Source organism: Mobula hypostoma, chromosome 25 (assembly GCF_963921235.1).
Source record: "Mobula hypostoma chromosome 25, sMobHyp1.1, whole genome shotgun sequence".
Classification (NCBI taxonomy): Eukaryota; Metazoa; Chordata; class Chondrichthyes; order Myliobatiformes; family Myliobatidae; genus Mobula; species Mobula hypostoma.
The window spans coordinates 9,237,321-9,257,443 of record NC_086121.1 but is presented as its reverse complement, the minus strand read 5'-3'; the positions used below and the strand labels follow the sequence as shown (position 1 = coordinate 9,257,443).

Genomic DNA, 20,123 nt, shown 5'->3' with positions numbered 1-20,123 from the left:
TTCCCATCTTAGAATCAGAATCAGATTTATTATCTCTGACATACTGAATATCATGAATTGTTTTTGTTTTGGGGCAGCAGTACAATATAACTCATAAGATATACTATAAATCATAAGAACTATGACATATTTTTAAAAAATCAAATCAAATAAGGAGTACAAAAGTAGAGCCGAAATAGTGAGGTAGTGTTCATGGGTTCAGTGTCCATTCAGAAGTCTGTTGGTGGAGGGGAAGGAGCTGTTCCTAAAATGTTGACTGTGTGTCTTCAGGCTCCTGTACCTCCTCTCTGATGGTAGCAATGAGAAGAGGGCATGTCTTGGGTGGTGGAGATCCTTAATGATGAATCTTGCCTTTCTAAGGCATTGTTTTTCTTTTGAGGCCTATCATATTTTTCCTTTTTCAGCCCTTTACCTTGTCCCTCTATCACCTCCCAGCTTCTTACTTCATCCCCCCCTCCCTTACCCACCCACATTCTCCCTCACCTGGTTTCACCTACCAGCTTGTACACCTTACCCCCCCCACCCCCATTCTTATTCTGTCTTCTTCTCCATCTCCTTTCCAGTCTTGAAGGGTCTTGGTCTGAAATGTCGACTGTTTATTCTTCTGCATAAATGCTGCCTGACCTTCTGAGTTGCTCCAGCATTCTGACTATGTTGATCTGCCTTTCTGATTATTGTTTGCTGGAGAATTATGCATGAAGCGAGACTAGACTGGAGTTGGTCTCTGAAACAAAAGAGACTGAGAGGACTAAATGGGCTGGTGCTCTATGACTATGACTAGAGGGAAATAAGGTAAGACTTCTGTTGGGTGCTGGTATAGACCTGATGTGCCAAATAGCTTTTTCTGTACTGCAGTGAATAAGAAATCATCTGGATAAGCACTTGAAGAGCCAGAAAATATGAGGTCACAGGTCAAGAGCTGGGAAGTGAGACTGACCGCAACACTTCCATTTTGTGCTGGCAGAAACATGTTGGAAGAAATGATAAACACAAGTGATTCTGCAGCTGCTGCAAATCCAGAGTAACACACACACAAAATGCTGTTGAAACTCAGCAGGTCAGGCAGCATCTATGGAGAGGAATAAAGAGTCAACATTTTGAGCCAAGGCCCTTCATGAGAACTGGAAAGGAAGGGGGTAGAAGCCCTTCTTTGGAGCAAATAATCTTCCACACTATAATATCTTGCATCAGTGTAATACATTTACAGAAGGATTATGAAGTACTGAACCACATATAGACAGTAGATTCCAGTTAATTGGGACAGCCACTTATTTGGGACAACTGTTAAAGAACAAATGAGAATCAAGAAAAGAGCCGAGACTCCCTTCATTTTTGCAGGAAATTATGCCGTTTGATTGGGACAGGAGACTGTTGCTTAACAGTTTCTAGCTAACATTCATTGCATGCACTTATGTGTTTGTTAGAGTAAACTGTTTCTAAATAGCATCACTGCTACCATGCTTATCTGCACTAGGTTCATTTTTAGTCAATCAAAAGAACATGGCGACATACACTGGATAAATTCATCCATCAATAACAATTAGGAACTAATAAGAAGTTTTATAGTACTGTTGTAATATTGTAGAGTTCTAATTTGTTACTTAGTTAAGCAGTAGTTTGTCTTTTTTTAATAACTTTTTAACTACTTCCATGAAACCAGCTAATTGGATAGCCGCTTAACTGGGCCAAAATGTACTGGTCCTGATGTGTCCCAGTTAACTGGAATCCTCTGTATGTATAAAAAAACTAGTTCGAAGAGTTAGCCACTGAAGTACACCTACCTTCACAAGGTCTACTTGCTATCTCTTCCATTCCCTTATGCCATCCAAAGAAATGCAATAATAAAAATACCGTGACCTGCAGCAAATTTAGAAGTGAATTTTCACTTGTGATCAGCTAACTCTGTTATCTGAAGGGATTTTTCTCCTAAAATTATATTTTCTCTTCTTTCCATATGGTTAATATAAGAGGGCATAATTTTAAGGTGATCGGAGGAAACAGTCTCTGCTTATGGACAATTTGTCCCACTTCAATCAATGACAAGGCTACAAGACACAAAAATAGTTATGCCCCCTCCCCAAGCCACTCCCCCAGGCTGATCAGCTCTTCCGAAGTTTGAAGAAAATTTATTATCAAAGTACATATATGTCACCATATACAACCCTGCGCTTAGTTTTCTTGCCAGCATACCCAATAAATCCATTAATCATAATAGAATTAGTGAAAGACCGCACCAACAAGGTGGACAACCAGTGTGCAAAATACGACAAACTGTGCAAATACAAAAAGAAATAAACAAATAATAATAATAAATAGGCAATAAATATCGACAACATGAGATGAAGAGACCTTGAAAGTGAGTCCATAGGTTGTGAGAACATTTCAGTGATGGGACAAGTGAAGTTGAGTGAAGTTATCCTCTTTTGTTCAAGAGCCTGATGGTTGAGGGGTAGTAACTGTTCTTGAACCTGGTGATGTGAGTCCTGAGGCACCTGTCCCTTCTACCTAATGTACCTAATGGCAGCAGTGAGAAGAAAGCATGGCCTAGGTGACGGGGGTCCCTGATGATGGATGCTGCTTTCCTGTGACAATGCTTCGGTGTAAATGTGCTCAATGGTGGGAAGGGCTTTACCTGTGATGGCCTGGGCCATATCCACTACCTTTTGTAATACTTTCCTTTCAAGAGCATTGGTGCTTCCATATCAGGCTATGATGCAGCCGGTCAACATACTCTCCACTGCACTTCTATAGCAGTTTGCCGAAGTTTTAGATGTCATGCTGAATCTTCAAAAACTGCTAAAGAAGTAGTGGTGCTACCGTGCTTTCTTCATAATTGCACCTGCATGCTGAGCCCGAGAGAGGTCCTCTGAAATTATAACACTAAAGAATTTAAAGTTGGTGACCCTCTCCACTTCTGATCCCCCAATGAGGACTGGCTCATGGACCTCTGGTTTTTCTCCTCCTAAAGTCAATGATCAGCTCTGTGGTCTTGCTCCTATATACTGATACATCACCACCTTTAATTCGGCCAATGACAGTGGTGGCGTCAGCAGACTTAAATATGGCACTGGAGCTGTGCTTAGTCTCACAGTCAGAAGCATAAAACGAGTAGATCAGGGGCTAAGCACACAGCCTTGTGGTGCACCTGTGCTGATGGAGCTCGTGGAGGAGATTGGTGTTGAAGTAAAGTAAAACAAAAATATTATCAGTGTACGTATGCCTCATCACACACAACCCTGACATTCTTTTTCTGCGGGCATACTTAGCAAATCTATAGAACAGTAACTGTAAACAGGATCAATGAACAACAGAGTGTGCAAATGAAAATATAAATAAATAGCAATAAGTAACGAGCATGAAGTAACAAGATAAAGAGTCCTTAAAATGAGACCATCGGTTGTGGGAACACCAGAAGTAGGATGAGTGTAATTATTCCCTTTTGTTCTAGAGCCTGATGGTTGAGTGGTAGTAACTGTTCTTGAATCTGGTGTTTTGAGTCCTGAGGCTCTTGTATCTTCTACCTGATGGCAGCAGCAAGAAAAGAGCATGGCCTGGGTGATGAGGATCTATGATGATGGATGCTGCTTTTCTACAGCAACATTTCATGTAGATGTGCTCAATGGTTGAGAGGGTTGTACCTGTGATGTACTGGGCTGAACCCACTACCTTTTGTAGGATTTTCCGCTCAAAGGCATTGGTATTCCTATACCAAGTCATAATGCAGCCAGTCAGCACACTTTCCACCATACATCTATAAAAGTTTGCCAAGGTTTTTGCCCAATGTCCACAGACTCCTGAGGGAGTTGAGGTGCTGTCGTCCTTTCTTTACAATTATATTTAAATGATGAGTCCAAGACAGGTGAGATAGTGACACCCAGGAATTTAAAGTTACTGACCCTCTTCACCTCTGATCCCCCTATGAGAACTGGCTCATGGACTTCTGGTTTCCCTCCCCCGATGTTGTTGCCAAATCAAACTGATTGGGGTCTGCGAATGAAGAAATTGAGTATCCAATTGCAGACTGAAGTATTGAGGCCAAGGACGTGAAGGTTATTGATTAGTTTTGAGGGAATGATAGTATCAATGCTGAGCTGTACTCGATGAAGAGCATCCGGATATATGCATCTCTGCTGTCCAAATGTTTCAGAGTTGAGTGAAGGGCCAATGAGGTGGCATTTGCTGGTGACCTGTTGTGCCGCTGAGCAAACTGGAGTGGACCCAAGTCACTTCTCAGGCAGGAGTTGATATGTTTGATCACCAACCTCTCAAAGTACTGTATTACAGTGGATGTAGTGCCAATGGACAATGGTCGTTGAGGCAGCTTACTGCATTCTTCTTAGACACCAGTACAATTGACTGCTGAAGCTAGAGGTCAAAGATCTCAGTGAATATTCCAGCCAGTTGATCAGCACTCTAGTTAGTTGACCTCCATCCATTAACCCACCCCATGCTCCCACTACCCCTACATACAGAGCACCTAGCATCACTTTCTGTACATACAATCAGTCTAAGTATATAGCAGTTATCTGTACATGGTGTTTGATAGGATTGCTTCTATATTTATATTTATTGTGTTTTTTTTGCTTATTCAAATTCAGAGATTCAAAAAACTTCATTGTCATTCTAACCATACATCAGCCGTGCAGGGCAGAATGAGAGAGTGTTTCTCAGGAGCAGTGCAATCATAACATAACAAACACAACACTAAATAATAGACATAACAATAAATAGTAAAACACAACAGCCACATGTCAGTTAAAGTCAAGTTATAAGTGTCCAGTGCAAGTTAAAAGTGTCCAAAGCAGAGTCAGGTAGAGCAGCTATTTAGCAGTCTGACTGCCTGTGGGAGGAAGCTGTTTAGTAGCCTTGTGGTTTTAGTTTTGATGCTCCTGTAACATTTGCCTGATGGCAGAAGAACAAACAGTTCATGAAGAGGGTGTGAGGGGTCTTTAATGAGGTACCGTGTCTTCTGGAGGCATCGACTCTGAAAGAGGTCTTGGACTGAAGGTAGGGAGACGCCAATAACCTTCTCTGCTCCCCTAACCACCCTCTGCAAGGCTTTTTTGTCGACAGCACTGAAGCTGGAGTACCAGGTTGTAATGCAAAAGGTCGGCACACTCTCAACCATGCCTCTGTAGAATGTAGTTAAGATGCTAGTGGGGAGTGATGCTTGTTTAAGCTTCCTCAGAAAGTGCAATCTCTGCTGGGCCTATTTCACAATCCCAGTGGTGTTCCTGGACCAGGTGAGATTGTCCGAGATCTGCACCCCAAGGAACTTGATGTTTTCCACTCTCTCGACTGTGGAGCCGCTGATGCTGAGGGGTGTATGCTCAGGCTTATTGTGTTATTTTTATGCTGCATCATTTCCGGAGTAACAATCATTTTGTTCTCCTTTACATTCATATTCTGAAAAATGACAATAAGCAATCTTTAATCTTTCAAGTATAAGGGGGAAGTCAGGGCTAGGTTCTTATACAGAAAGTGATGAGTATGTGGAACATGCTGCCAGGCGTGGTGGTAGAGGCAGATACATAGGGACATTTAAGAAACTCTTAGATAGGCACATGAATAATAGAAAAATGGAGGGCTATTTGGGAGGGAGGGGTTAAATTGATTTTAAAAGGTGGACACAATATTGTGGGCCAAAGTACTAAAACTATAAGATGTAGAAGCAGAATTAGGCCATTTCACCCTTTGAATCTGTTCCACCATTTCAACATGGCTGATCCATTTCCCTCTCAATCCTAGTCTCTTGCCTTCTCCCCATGTCCCTTGATGCCCTGACTAATCAAGAAACTATCAACCTCCTCTTTAAATATACACAGTGACTTGGCCTCCACAGCCGCCTGTGGCAGTGAATTCCACTGATTCATCACTCTCTGGTTAAAGAAATTCCTCCTAATCTCTGTTCTAAATGGACATCCCTGTATTCTGAGGCTGTGCCCTCTGTTCTTAGATTCCCCACCATAGGAAACATCCTCAGCACATCCACTCTATCCTGGCCTTTCAACATTTGACAGGCTTCAATGAGATCCCCCTCTCATTCTTCTGAATTCCAGTGAGTATTAGCCCAGAGCCATCAAATGGTCCTCATCTGGTAACTCTCATATGGTACTCAGCTATGTTCATTTGCTGTGTTACAATCTGAAGTTGTAATTGTCTCATTTTATTTTTATTTTTTAGGTTTCTCAGAAGAAGTGCCCCCCAGGTAAAAGAACGATTCTTCCCCAAAATTTTCTGAATAATTTTTATGTTTTATCTGCCGTTACCAATGATTGGTCTGATGGATGCTGTAATATATTGTTATTATCTATTTATTATTTGGTTGTTTATTTATCTATCTATCCACTTATTGAGATGCAGCTCCAATTTAACTCTAGCCTAATCATGGGACAATTGACAATGACTAATTAATCTACCAACCAGTATGTCTTTGGAATGTGGGAGGAAACTGGAGCACCTGCAGGAAACCCATGTAGTCACGGGGAGAACGTACAAACTTCTCACAGACAACATCGGCAATTAAACCTGGTCACCTGTACTGTAAAATGTTGTGCTAACCACTACGTTACCATGCACAGAGTTCAAGTGAAAAGAACCTCAAAAGAATCAGATTCACGCTTGTTATCTCTGACATACGTTGTTGAAAGTGCTGTTTTGTGGCAGCAGTACAATGCAATACAGAAAAATTACTGCAACTTACAATAAATAAATAGTGCAATGGAGGAATAGCAAGATACTGCTTATTACACTTCAGAAATCTGATGGTGGAGGGGAAGAAGCTGTTTCTAAAATGTTGAGTGTGTATCTTCAAGCTCCTGTACTTCCTCCTTGATGGCACCAATGATAAGAGGGCATGTCTTGGATAGTGAGGATCCTTAATGATGGATGCCATATTTTTGAGGCATTGCCTTTCGAAGATATCTTCAGTGCTGGAGATCGGTGCATTGGTGCCTCCACACCAGACAGTGATGCAACCAGTTAGAATGCTCTCCATGGTACCTCTGTAGAAATTCGGTAGAATCTTTGGTGACATATCACATCTTCTCAAACGGTTAATGAAGTATAGCTGCTGGTGTGCCTTCTTCACGATTGCATCAATGTGTTTGGCCTAGTGACGTTGACGCCCAGGAACTTGAAGCAGTTCACCCCTTCCACCGCTGACCCCTTCAGTGAAGCCGAGTGCATGTTACTCCAACTTGCCCTTCCTGAAGTCCACAATGAATTCCTTGGTCTTGGTGACGTTCAGTGCAAGATTGTTGTTGTGACACCAGTCAACCAGCTGATCTATCTCTATCCTGTACGCCCCCGCTCATGACATTTACTCGGCTCTGCGCTGAACTGAGTCTATGGCCTGCTCTGGCTGCAGTGGTGCCTGGCTTCATGTCTGTGGACTCACTTTTGTGGAACTTCAGTCCTGAATGCTATTTGCTTACTTTTACTTTTTGCACCTTTTTTTTGCTCTGCACATTGAGTGTTTGATGGTTTTATTTTTTTAATGGATTCTTTTTGGTTTCTTTGCTTTGGGGCTGCCTGTAAGGAGATGAATCTCAAGGCTGTACATAGGATACACACTTTAATAATAAATTAACTTTGAACTTTGAAATGAGATCTGCCAACAATATTGTTGTCACCTGACTGCATTGGTCCACTTGGTGGAACATTCCATCATAATGTGATCACCTCGAAATGAATTTGCAAATTTACCCTCTCTCATTATACACAATGATCAAAATATCCTGTTCACATGGAAATATTGTGATATTTCACTCTGGGAAACTTCCTATAGATGCATTCTGTGCCATTTATTATCCTCAAGAAATATGAAAGTGAAGCACTACAATTATTATATTATTTTTTTCTTATTTCTTCATTAATATTCTCTCCAAAAATGCAGTTGTCATAGAACACCCATAAACTGCTCCCATTAGTGTTTATCTCCTATGTTATATATCCATATCCAAACTGGATCTACCACTGTTTTTCCAAGCCAAAATCTATTTATCACTGCTGATCATCAAGGATCATGCTCTCTTCTTAATGCTGCCATTGAAAAGGAGGTACAGGAGCCTTAGGTCCCACACCACCAGGTTCAAAAATCCAGCATACATGCATAGGTTCATTTCTATGAATGGCAGAAGTACACTCAGTGGCCACATTATTAGGTACACCTGCTTGTTAATGCAAATATCTAATCAGCCAATCATGTGGCAGCACCTCAATGCATAAAAGCATGCAGGCATGGTCAGGGGGCTCAGAGCAAACATCAGAATGGGGAAGAAATGTGATCAAAGTGACTTTGACCGTGGAATAATTGTTGGTGCCAGACAGGGTGGTTTGAGTATCTCAGAAACTGCTGATCTCTCTGGATTTTCATGCATAACAGTTTAAAGAATTTACAGAGAATGGTGCTGTTACATAATTGGCAACAATGAATATCAATCGAGACAGGTTATATAAAAACAACCAAACATTTATTAAACGCAAACAACAGGAAATCTGCAGATGCTGGAAATTCAAGCAACACACATCAAAGTTGCTGGTGAACGCAGCAGGCCAGGCAGCATCTCTAGGAAGAGGTACAGTCGATGTTTCAGGCCGAGACCCTTCGTCAGGACTAACTGAAGTAAGAGTTAGTAAGAGATTTGAAAGTGGGAGGGGGAGGGGGAGATCCAAAATGCGAGTCTGAGTCAAAGTGTGGTCGAAAAGTTGAAGAGCCGAAGAAATTACAGCTGGGGAGCAGTGCGAGATGGTTTCACTGAACTCCCGTCGAAGGGAGGATCTAAACTTCTTCGGTGTAGGCATCACTGGAAGAGGCTTCGCAGTAGTGAATTTAAAAACACAAACAACAGGAATTCTGCAGATGCTGGAAACTCAAGCAACACACATCAAAGTTGCTGGTGAATGCAGCAGGCCAGGCAGCGTCTCTAGGAAGAGGTACAGTCGACGTTTCAGGCCAATAAAAAACAAACGAAAACTTTAATTGGAAGTTAACCGCTATGCAGCCGTTCAACAAACCGTCACTCGCTATTGGTTGTTAAAGCGTTAAATGTGAAAACAGTTCTTAAAGCGGTAAAGTCAGATACAGTTCTTAAAATGGTAAATTCGAAAGTCCAACAGATTTATACATTCAATTGGGAGAGACTTCTCTGGAGAAGGATTTCTTCATAGATGCGACTTTCCTGTTGGTTCTGTCCAAAGGATTCGTGGTGAAGGAAATAAACGGCTTAAAACAACTGACCTTAATTTCTAGAGAGCAAACCTTGCATGAACTTCCTTGTTCTCTTGGCAAGCGTTATCTTCGATGCAGGTCGCTACTTCTTCAATGAAGACTCAGTAAGGTCGATCCTTTGTTAAACTGCTGAACGATACCAACTTCCCTTAATCCTTCGGGTCCTGTACTTCGATAAAGTCTTCACTCTCCAGTACTGCTGGAAAAAGGTACAACAACACATCTAGCAAATATTGTCAATCCAGCACTATTGTACCTTGCAACAGAACGTAACACTCCGTTTTAAAAATGAAACTGTGTCATAAAATAAATACACAACAGAAGCGGAGACACACTAACGTTCGAGCTGGAAAACTAAAAACTAAAAACTAACTGCATCACCTGAGGTCTTCCCTTTATCCCCGTGGTGAACGTGTCCTCATGTGGCCTCACATCGGCGGGAAAATTACATCAGGTGACCTCCAAAAGACCATTACATCATTCTCACAGAAAAAATCACAAGATTTCCTTGAGGTATGTAACAGTGCAAAAAAAACAGAGAAAAAAATAACATCCAGTGAGTGGCAGTTCTGTTGCCTTGTTAGTGGGAAAGCAGTGAGAGGAGAATGGCCAGACTGGTTCAAGCTGATAGAAAGGTGACAGTAACTCAAATAACCATGTGTTATAACAGTGGTGTGGAGAAGAGCGTCTCTGAATGCACAACACATTGAAACTTGAAGTGGATGGGCTACAGCAGCAGAAGACCACAAACGTACATTCAGTGGCTACTTTATTAGGCACAAGAGGAATGTAATAAAGTGGCCACTGAGTGTATTTTTCTCTCTTTTTCATAACAGTCTTTGATGTTACTCCTTACAATACTATGGAGGCTCGAGTACCGCAACAAGTGATTTTTGTGTATTTTCTGATGTGGGGAAAAATCGACTTAAGGTCATCTGTAAAAACAGAACTCGTTCATTACCAGGGAATGGGCTGTAGTGGTAGTTCCAGGTAAACGTTTTGATTAAAAGACAAAGGGCAATGTCACAAGGCTGAACAGTAAATGATAACGAGCGTGTGACGGGGACTGACAACAGGAGAAATCTGCATCAGCAGGCAACTTCAAATTAAAAAACAGGTATAAGATGACATGAAGCATTTATAATGAGATGGATAAATTAATGGCACAGTAGAGTAGAGGTTAGCACAATGCTTTACAGTACAGGTGACCTGGGTTCAATTCCCGCCGCTGTCTATAAGTAGTTCATACATTCTCCCTGTGACCATGTGGGTTTCTTCTGGATGCTCCAGTCTGGTCATTGGTAATTGTCCCATGATTTGGCTAGGATTAAATCAGGTGATTGCTGGGCAGCGTGGCTCGAAGGACCAGAAGGGCCTGTTCTGCGCAATATCTTAATAAATAAAGATAGAAATAAGGAACTTTGATCTTAGAGCCACTGCAGAGAACTACTTACAAGGCAATCAAGACTGGGAATGAAATAGTCCAGGGTACTTGACATTGGATGAGAGCAAACAACAGAATGGGGACAAACAACCCTGATAATAACAAATGACTTACCAAAGTTCAATTTTCAAAAAAGATCAGTGTAATTTTATTAATAAAGTATATTGACGCCACTGTATGCTACCCTGAGATTCAACTTCACACACACAACACATAAAGTAATCACAGTAGAACAAAGAAACACAATATAATGAATGAAAAACTGCACACAAAGACTGGCAAACCACCAATATGCAAAGGAACACAAACTGTGCAAATACAATAATAATAATGATAAGTGAATAATAATGAGAACAGGAGTTGTAGAGTCCTTGAGATTGAGTCCAGAAGTTGTGGGATTTTTTTCATATTTCAGATGAGTGAAGTTATCCATGATAGTTCAGGAGCCTGATGGGTAATAACTGTTCCTGAACCTAAGGCTCCTGTACCACCTTCCCAATGGCAGCAGTGAGAAGAGGGCATGGCCTGGATTTTGGGATTCCTCTCCTTTATCAAAACACTAATTCTTTTTTTAAAATTTTCACCACAATCCGTATAATTTAAACACAAACATGGTGTAGGAGGCAAGAGTGATCTAGGCAAAGGAAAGGTGTATTTGTTTGGAGCAAATTTCACAATTTCTATTAGATTACTGGCTCATTTAATTAGAGCCAGAGGTATCATGTTTGAAGTTTGGATAGAGAGTGAGCATCAAGTTCCCCCAGATTCTCGCCTATGTACTAGCAACAATAATTCTACCAACCCACACATCTTTAGGATGTGGGAGGAAGCCAGAGTAGTCAGGGAAACCTATGTGGTCAAAAGAACAACATGCAGACGGCAGCACAGAGTAGGGTTGAATCTGGGTTGTTGCAACTGGAAGCCAACAGCCCCACAGAGGTACCACTATCAAGATTCAAGATAGTTTAATGTTATTTTCAGTGCACAAATGTAAAGGAGAATGAAATAAGTGTTACTCCAGATCTGATACGGCACAAAAAAACACGATAAGATAAAGAACACAATAATAGTAAAAGCACAAAAATAAAAATATGTAATATAGCTGCCTCAGAAGGCAGTGGAGGCCAATTCTCTGGATGCTTTCAAGAAAGAGTTAGATAGAGGTCTTAATGATAGCGGAGTCAAGGGATATGGGGAGAAGGCAGGAACGGGGTACTGATTGTGGATGATCAGCCATGATCACAGAGAATGGCGGTGCTGGCTTGAAGGGCCAAATGGCCTACTCCTGCACCTATTGTCTATTGTCTATAGTCTATTGTCATATCCATAAAGTGACATTGGGCACGGGAGTGACTATACATAAAGTGACAGCAAATGATTGAGTATTGGTGGTGGGTTAGTGGGTGGAGGTGTTGATCAGCCTTACTGCTTAGAGAAAGTAACTGTCTTTGATTTGGTGGCCCTGGCATGGATATTATGTAGCCTGTTTGCTGACGTGAGTGGGATAAATGGCCCATGAGCAGGGGGCTGGGATCCTTTATGACTTTACTTGCCCCTTTCCAGCACCTTCTGCATTTACGCATGTGCCACCTCTATAGATTAAGTGTCTTTGCTATTTCCTGGTACTTTGTTGTGAATAGCCTATTACAAAGAGGATAATGGGGTATATCAAGACATTTCAACATCCATAAGAAATGTGAAATACTTCTGTTTCTTTTGAAAGGTGAATACTGGGATAAGTCAGATCCACGCAAAAACCAGACAAGATGTGTCCCTTGCAAGCCTGGAACATATACGGGAGAGGAGAATTCTCTGTCCAAATGTCTGAAATGTTTTGGGCCCTGCAGAGGTAAAGCCTTTAAATACCTTCATTATTCAGAATCAGATCTATTCTCACTGACACTGCTGCACATTGTGAAATTTGTTGTTTTGTGGTAACTGTACAGTGCAATAAATATACTATAAGTTACAATAAGAAATATATGTAAATAAATAAAATGTGCAAAAAGAGAGCAAGCTGGTGAGGTAGTGTTAAGGACCATTGAGAGATCTGATGGTGGAGGGGAAGAAACTGTTCCTAAATCATTGAGTGTGAGTCCTCAGGCTCCTGTGCCTCCTCCCTGATGGTAGCAATGAAAAGAGGACATGTCCTGGGTGATGCCCTTAATGATGGATATGCTTTGTTGAAGCACCATTCATTGAAGATGTTCTGCTTGTTGGACATGTGACAAGAATACACACAGATAAGATGTTAGCTGTCCTGTGTGATCAGCAGTTGGTCTGCCACCTGTCTTCAAGAGAGAGATAAGGAAAACAATGAAACAGCATCTGGAGATGTGTAATGAAGGGACGGGAGAGAGAGCTGTCTGGAGCGGCTCCCCCTTTGAACCCTGAACTGTTTGAAGTGATGGACAGGCGATACCCCAGCAGGGGGATAAAAAGGGACAGGTTCACTAAGGCGGGACACACACGACACCCGAGGTAACGAGACCCTGGAAGCGGTGCGCCTCTCACGAGTCGGTGGCAAGTATCGGACCTTAAACGCACAGGGTGGAAAGGTACGATCAGCAGGAACCCGGTGTGTGTCCACCCTCGCTTGGGTGCCGGGTTCACTGCAGAGGATCGACCGCATCTGCAGGAGGGGTCACAGTCGGTGACCTCAGGTGACATCACAAAGGACCCACCTGGAAAGCTGCTTGTGAGCAATATCGCCGGTCTGTGAGTGGAAGCCGTTTCTGAATGATCAGTCGTTCCCGTTCTCTCTCTCTCTCCCCCCCCCCACGTTGTCCATCGCCATGGCAACGATTACTGCGAACTGAACTAAATTGGACTGAACTTTTGTGTCACTTTGAAATTTGGTCATTTACCCCTAGACAACGATAGAGCTTGATTGATTGATCTTAATTCTGTGCACATGTGTGTTTATCATCGCTAAACTGTTGCATTTATTATCCTTTCGATTATTGTGTTACTTGTTTCTTTAATAAAACTTTCTTAGTCCTAGTAATCCAGACTCCAACTGAGTGATCCATTTCTGCTGGTTTGGCAACCCAGTTACGGGGTACGTAACATAAGTGGGGGCTCGTCCGAGATTTTGAACGCTAAATTTGGGACGGAGTAAATTGATTGGGTTAAAATTCCTGAAAGAAAGAAAAGACAAACAGCAGAAATGGAGGCTGAGGTATTTATAAAGGCGCCGACCTTGGAGGCATTAGAGGATGCCAGGAAATCGGAATTGGTAGCTGTGGCCAAACGGTTGAATCTTGCTAAGGTGAAGTCGACAATGAGGAGAGAGGAGATACACAGAGCTATCGTAGAGCACTATGTATCTAAAGGTGTGTTTCCCCAAGGCGAGCTGGGGGTGGTGTCTATTGAAAAACCTGCTGGAGACACGGTACAGGTACAGCTTGAAAAACTGAGACTCGAGTACGAGTTCCAGGTACGGCAGTTAGAGCACGAACAGAAGCAGTTAGAAAGGCAGGAGAGAGAGTTAGAAAGGCGGGAGAAAGAGAAAGAGGTAGAAAGGCAAGAGAGAGAGAGACAGTTGGAGAGAGAAGAGAAAGAGAGAGAGAGACAGTTGGAGAGAGAGGAGAAAGAGAGGCAATGGGAGCGAGAAGAGAGAGGGAAACAGAGGGAAAGGGAATTTGAGCTGGAGAAGTTAAAGATAAGGGCCGAGCAGGGGCTCGTGCCGAACCAAGGTGGAGGGTTCCAGGCGACCCAGGAGGTTAGGCTGGTTCCCCCATTTGACGATACCGATGTGGATTGGTACTTTCTCCACTTCGAAAAAGTGGCTATAAGTCAGGAATGGCCAAGGGATAAGTGGGCTGTGTTACTTCAGAGTGTACTGAAAGGGAAAGCCCAAGAAGCTTACTCCGCTTTGTCCGCGGAAGATGCCCAGAGGTATGAGGTGGTGAAAGAGGCCATCCTCAGGATTTATGAGTTGGTCCCGGAGGCATACCGGCAGAGGTTCCGGAATGCGAGGAAGCGGTGGGCCGCACGTATTTGGAGTTTGCCCGTGAGATGCAGACATATTGTGAGCGTTAATGCGCCTCAAAGGGGGTAGAGGGGGATTATGACAGACTGCTACAACTGATTCTGATCGAGCAGTTTAAAGGTTGTGTCCCTGAGGGTATGAGACCCTACCTCGATGAGAAAGAGGCAGCCACGTTAGCCGCAACTGCTAAGTTAGCGGATGAGTATGCGTTGACGCATAAAATGAAGTTTGCCCAGAGTAAAGGCTACCAAAAGGGTCGTCAGGACGGCGGGGAGAGTCCACCAGAAAAGTCAGTAAGTAAACCGGGGACTAGTGAAAAGGATAAGGTAGACCGGGAGCAGTCTGGTAGGAAGTCCCCTGGGGTCGTCTGTTATAATTGTGGGAAAGTCGGACACTTTGCGTCCAGGTGCTTTGCCCCAAGGAAGGAGACGGGGAAAGGAAAGACGGGGGTTCCGACTGGCTGTATTGAGCCGGCAAACCTACCCCCAAGGGAGAGGAGGTCTGATAAAGTTCGGGAAGGGCGCGAGGTTTATCTCGGCCGGATTGGTGTCAGTGAAGGAGGGGTTAAAACCAGTCCCAGTGTGGATCTGGAGAGACATGGGAGCGTGTCAGTCACTGATACTGAAGAGTGTATTAGAGTTTAGCTCAGAGACCCAGACTGGGGAGGTAGAGGTCAAAGGTGTTGGGGAAGGGACAGAGTCAGTCCCTTTGCACCAGATACACTTACAAAGCAACCTGGTCTCTGGACTAGTCACGATCGGGGTGAGGTCCGAATTACCGATGAAAGGCGAGGAAGTCTTGCTCGGTAATGACATCGCGGGGGAATCGTGTTCCCAGTCGTGAGATTGACAGGTCAGCCTGCCAGCATTGAGGCCCCGCCCATGGACTCACAGGTTCATCACGGGACCGCGGTAGTGAATTTAGCTGAAACGTTTCTGCCAACCTTGTACGAGAAGAGGGTAGAAAATGAAAAGAAAGAGTGTAGTGAGACAGGAGGCAGTGAGGGAGCTGGGACAGACTAGCAGTAGCCAGGAAAGAATTTGTGCAGACGCAGGAGCGAGACGAGGGGCTGATGGTTTCGGCAGAGACAGCTCTCTCTGACACAGCTTTGACAAGGGAACTAGTAGGCTATTGTGTGGAGGAGGAAGTGCTAAGGAAAAAAGGGAAATCAAGTACAATACCCGCAGATGAGGAGTGGGGGGTGGTGCAAAAGAGTTATGGGGATGAGGTTTTTAACATGGTCCACGAGGTACCCCCCCCCCCCGGTGGACATTTTGCGGTGCTGGAGGAAACAGTTGGTGGAATCATGAAAGAGGTTTACCGACTGCCCAGGAGGAAGGATGTTATTGATCATGACCGACGCGAACTGAGACGGTCACAGGCTTTTGATATGCTAACAAACTTAGTCGGTGTTAGCGTGGAAATCAATGAAGCTAGGGGCCCCCTGATAAGAGAAAAAAACCATTTTGAAAAGATTAGTATGGGATCGATCAGATGGGAGAAGGCTATTGTTTTGGCCAGGTCTACTGATAAGGTCTCTCCCTTAATCCCCGAACAAAGCGAATCTTTAGCAGAAGTAATTAAACGACTCACACCCGTGTGCTTGATTGTCCCCAGGCGATGCAAAGAACTGGGACGTTGGGTGATGTCTGTTACAATAGGCTAGCCTATTAAACAACACCCATATATAATGAGTAATTCAGTGACTAAAGGGCTGATGAACACAGAGGTGTGTATTGGCAATTTAATACGGCTGTCTGAAGCCAGCTTGATAGTGAACCTTGAAAAAAATGAATTCGGCCACGCGAAGGTCACTTACCTGGGAATTGTGGTGACACAGGGGCAGCTGGCAGCGATGCAAGCTACAGTGCAGGCTATCGCTGACCTCCCAACCCCGACAGACAAGAGGGCCCTCAGAAGGCTCTTGGAGATGGTGGGGTACTGTAGGAAGTTTTGCAATAACTCTGCGGTCACTACCCCTCCCCCTCCTACTAAGCCCTTGCGAGAGAAAACTGAGTCGGAATGGGACGACCCTTGTTATTGTGGGCCAGGACGAAACCAAATGAGAGGTTGCATTGATCGCAATTCATCAGTGTTTTTGGCCACTATGAAGTCTGCTGAGTCAGAGCCTGGTCTAAGGGATTATTAATAACACATATAAAAGGAACAGAAAATGTGATGACTGTCTGTCATGGTGTTGACAACTTCAAATTCTCTGTATTAGCCAAATAGCTGATAAAGATGTATATTTGTGTGTGTATCAAATAATGTATTCATGTTTGTAATTTTTACCTCCCGGTAAAAATCCTTAAAGGGGGGAAGTGTGACAAGAATACACACAGATAAGATGTTAGCTGTCCTGTGTGATCAGCAGTTGGTCTGCCACCTGTCTTCAAGAGAGAGATAAGGAACACAATGAAACAGCATCTGGAGATGTGTAATGAAGGGACGGGAGAGAGAGCTGCCTGGAGCGGCTCCCCCTTTGAACCCTGAACTGTTTGAAGTGATGGACAGGCGATACCCCAGCAGGGGGATAAAAAGGGACAGGTTCGCTAAGGCGGGACACACACGACACCCGAGGTAACGAGACCCTGGAAGCGGTGCGCCTCTCACGAGTCGGTGGCAAGTATCGGACCTTAAACGCACAGGGTGGAAAGGTACGATCAGCGGGAACCCGGTGTGTGTCCACCCTCGCTTGGGTGCCGGGTTCACTGCAGAGGATCGACCGCATCTGCAGGAGGGGTCACAGTCGGTGACCTCAGGTGACATCACAAAGGACCCACCTGGAAAGCTGCTTGTGAGCAATATCGCCGGTCTGTGAGTGGAAGCCGTTTCTGAATGATCAGTCGTTCCCGTTCTCTCTCTCTCTCCCCCCCCCCACGTTGTCCATCGCCATGGCAACGATTACTGCGAACTGAACTAAATTGGACTGAACTTTTGTGTCACTTTGAAATTTGGTCATCTACCCCTAGACAACGATAGAGCTTGATTGATGCTGTTATCTTAATTCTGTGCACATGTGTGTTTATCATTGCTGAACTGTTGCATTTATTATCCTTTCGATTATTGTGTTGCTTGTTTCTTCAATAAAACTTTCTTAGTCCTAGTAATCCAGACTCCAACTGAGTGATCCATTTCTGCTGGTTTGGCAACCCAGTTACGGGGTACGTAACAGACAGTAGGAAGTGAACCCCGATCTTACAGCTGTTGCTGTGAAATGTTTGCTAACCACTACACTACTGTATGACTCCCCTAAGAGATGCAGCATTCACGGTCAAGTGTGAAGCCAAACACTTTGGTTCAATTACTGATGGTTTGGAAGGCTAATTAGCTTACTCCTGCTCCTAATGTCTGAGGAGTCACCCTGTAGTCTATTGACTACAACGCTGTTGGGTAGGAAGTTCCAGGATTAAGCCCAGCAACACTGAAATGTCAGTGATATGTTTCAAGTTCAAGTTCACTGTTATTCAGTTGTTTATATACATATATATATACACACAGCAAAAGGAAACAACATCCCTCCAGAACAATTCAGAACGTGTAACTCACACACACAACACATAAAGTAATATTACCACAAATAACTTAACAACTAATAAAATATATTCCAGAAGATTGACATTTAGCATAGGTGCATTTATGTCACAAGTTTGAAAAGAAAACCGTGTAACACTATTGGGACGTGATGAGATGAGTTCTGGGCAGTGGCAAGGAGTTCAGTAATCTCACTGGGGGGAGAAACTGTTTCCTATCCTAACGGTCCTTGTTCTAATGCTACAGTATCTGCTGTCCAAGTCAGGGTGGCTTGTGACTTGAAGGGGAACCAGTAGATAGTGGTGTTCCCACACCCACTTTACCTTTGTCCTTCTTGGTGATGGTTGTTACAGGTTACAGTGTTGAAACAGTTGCGTGCAACAAGACCACAAACCGAAAATGTGAATGCCCTTTCCAATATTACTGTGCTACAGAAGATGTAACCAAATGTGAACACTGCGTGAAATGTGATAGCGGAAATGGACCTTCCAAAGGTATGGAATTCACTTTATTTTCAAAAGATGAAACTTCCCTCTCATTCACTTCACATGAATGACATTATAAAGAATGTAAATCATTTGTTAATTCAAGTAATGCACACAAAATGCTGGAGGAACTCAGAAAATCAGGCAACATTATTGGAGGGGATTAAACAGTTGATGTCTTAGGCTGAGACCCTTCATCAGGACTGGAAAGGAAAGGAATTGAAGCCAGAATAAGAAGGTGGTGGGGAGGGCTGCGGGGGAAGGGGGGAGGAGTACAAGCTGGCAGATGATGTGTGAGACCAGATAAGGGGGAAGGTGGGTGGTGATGGAGGGGGAATAAAGTGCAATGCTGGAAAAAGATAGGTTTATTCCACCAATGGAGCTTACGTAGCACCAGTACCTGACCATGATCAAGTGCTTGAGATACTGCATGGCAACGTCACCAAACAAGAAACTTCCCACCCCCGAAGCACTTCATATCATAGTTGGGGATTTCAACCAGGCTTGTTTGAAGAAATGAAGAAATCCCTGTTCAATTACCATCAGCTTATAACCTGTAGCATTGGAGGACCCAACACACTAGACCACTGCTATATTAAGAAAAGGATTTCCTACCTTTCCATGCCCAGACCACATTTCAGGAAATCTGATCACTTGGCTGCCCTTCTCCTAACTGCATATAGGCAGAGGCTAAAGAGCAAGGCTCCAGATATTAGGACACTGAAGAGGCAGTTGTGGCAGGCAGAGGAATGGCTACAGGAATTCTTTTTGTTGGTGACTGGGCCGTGTTCAAGGACTCACCTGTGGATCTGAATGAATACACCACAGTTGTCATAGACATTATGAAAGCAGTTGTAGACGAGTCTGTCCCCACAAAATCATACAGAGTCTTCTGCAACCAGAAGCCCTTGATAAACTGTGAGAGCTGCAATCTGCTGAGGGCCAGATCAGAGGCATTTAAGTCTGGCAACCAAGAAAACCACAAAGTGTCCAGAAACCATCTCCAGAAACCTATCTCATGGGCAAAGTGGCAATTCCGGACTAAACTTGAATCGATGAAGGATGCTGAACAGCTGTGGCAGGGCTTGAATGATATCACTGTAATGTATTGGTCTACTTCTTTTAGAGCAATGACCTCCCCCTTAGCACTATGTATTGATCTGTTGTCTGTTCATACGCTGTTGTCCAATTCCAGTGATGACTGCATCCTGGTTACAACATTAGGCACTATTCCTGTGAGCCCAGTCTTATGACATAGAGTTCAAGGGTACCAAGCAACACAGCAACACCGATGGCTTGTCACATCCTCCACTATTGGCAACTAAAGAAGAAAAGTCTTCATGCTGTGACCCAGCAGAAGTGCTCCACGCCACATTGGTGGATCAGTTGACAGTCAGAAATTCCGAAATGCAAAGGGAAACAAAGAAAAAGTGT

General features: G+C 43.6%; 1 protein-coding gene across 1 annotated transcript in view; it reads left to right on the top strand.

Annotated features, from left to right (window-relative positions):
• The window catches only part of tnfrsf9a (tumor necrosis factor receptor superfamily, member 9a), a 59,834-nt gene that overhangs the window by 12,430 nt on the left and 27,281 nt on the right, over positions 1-20,123 (top strand). The window contains exons 2-4 of the mRNA XM_063033359.1: positions 6,184-6,208; positions 12,400-12,525; positions 18,558-18,698. Of these exons, the coding sequence (XP_062889429.1) occupies positions 6,184-6,208; positions 12,400-12,525; positions 18,558-18,698 (292 nt within the window). The remainder of the gene's footprint in view (positions 1-6,183; positions 6,209-12,399; positions 12,526-18,557; positions 18,699-20,123) is intronic.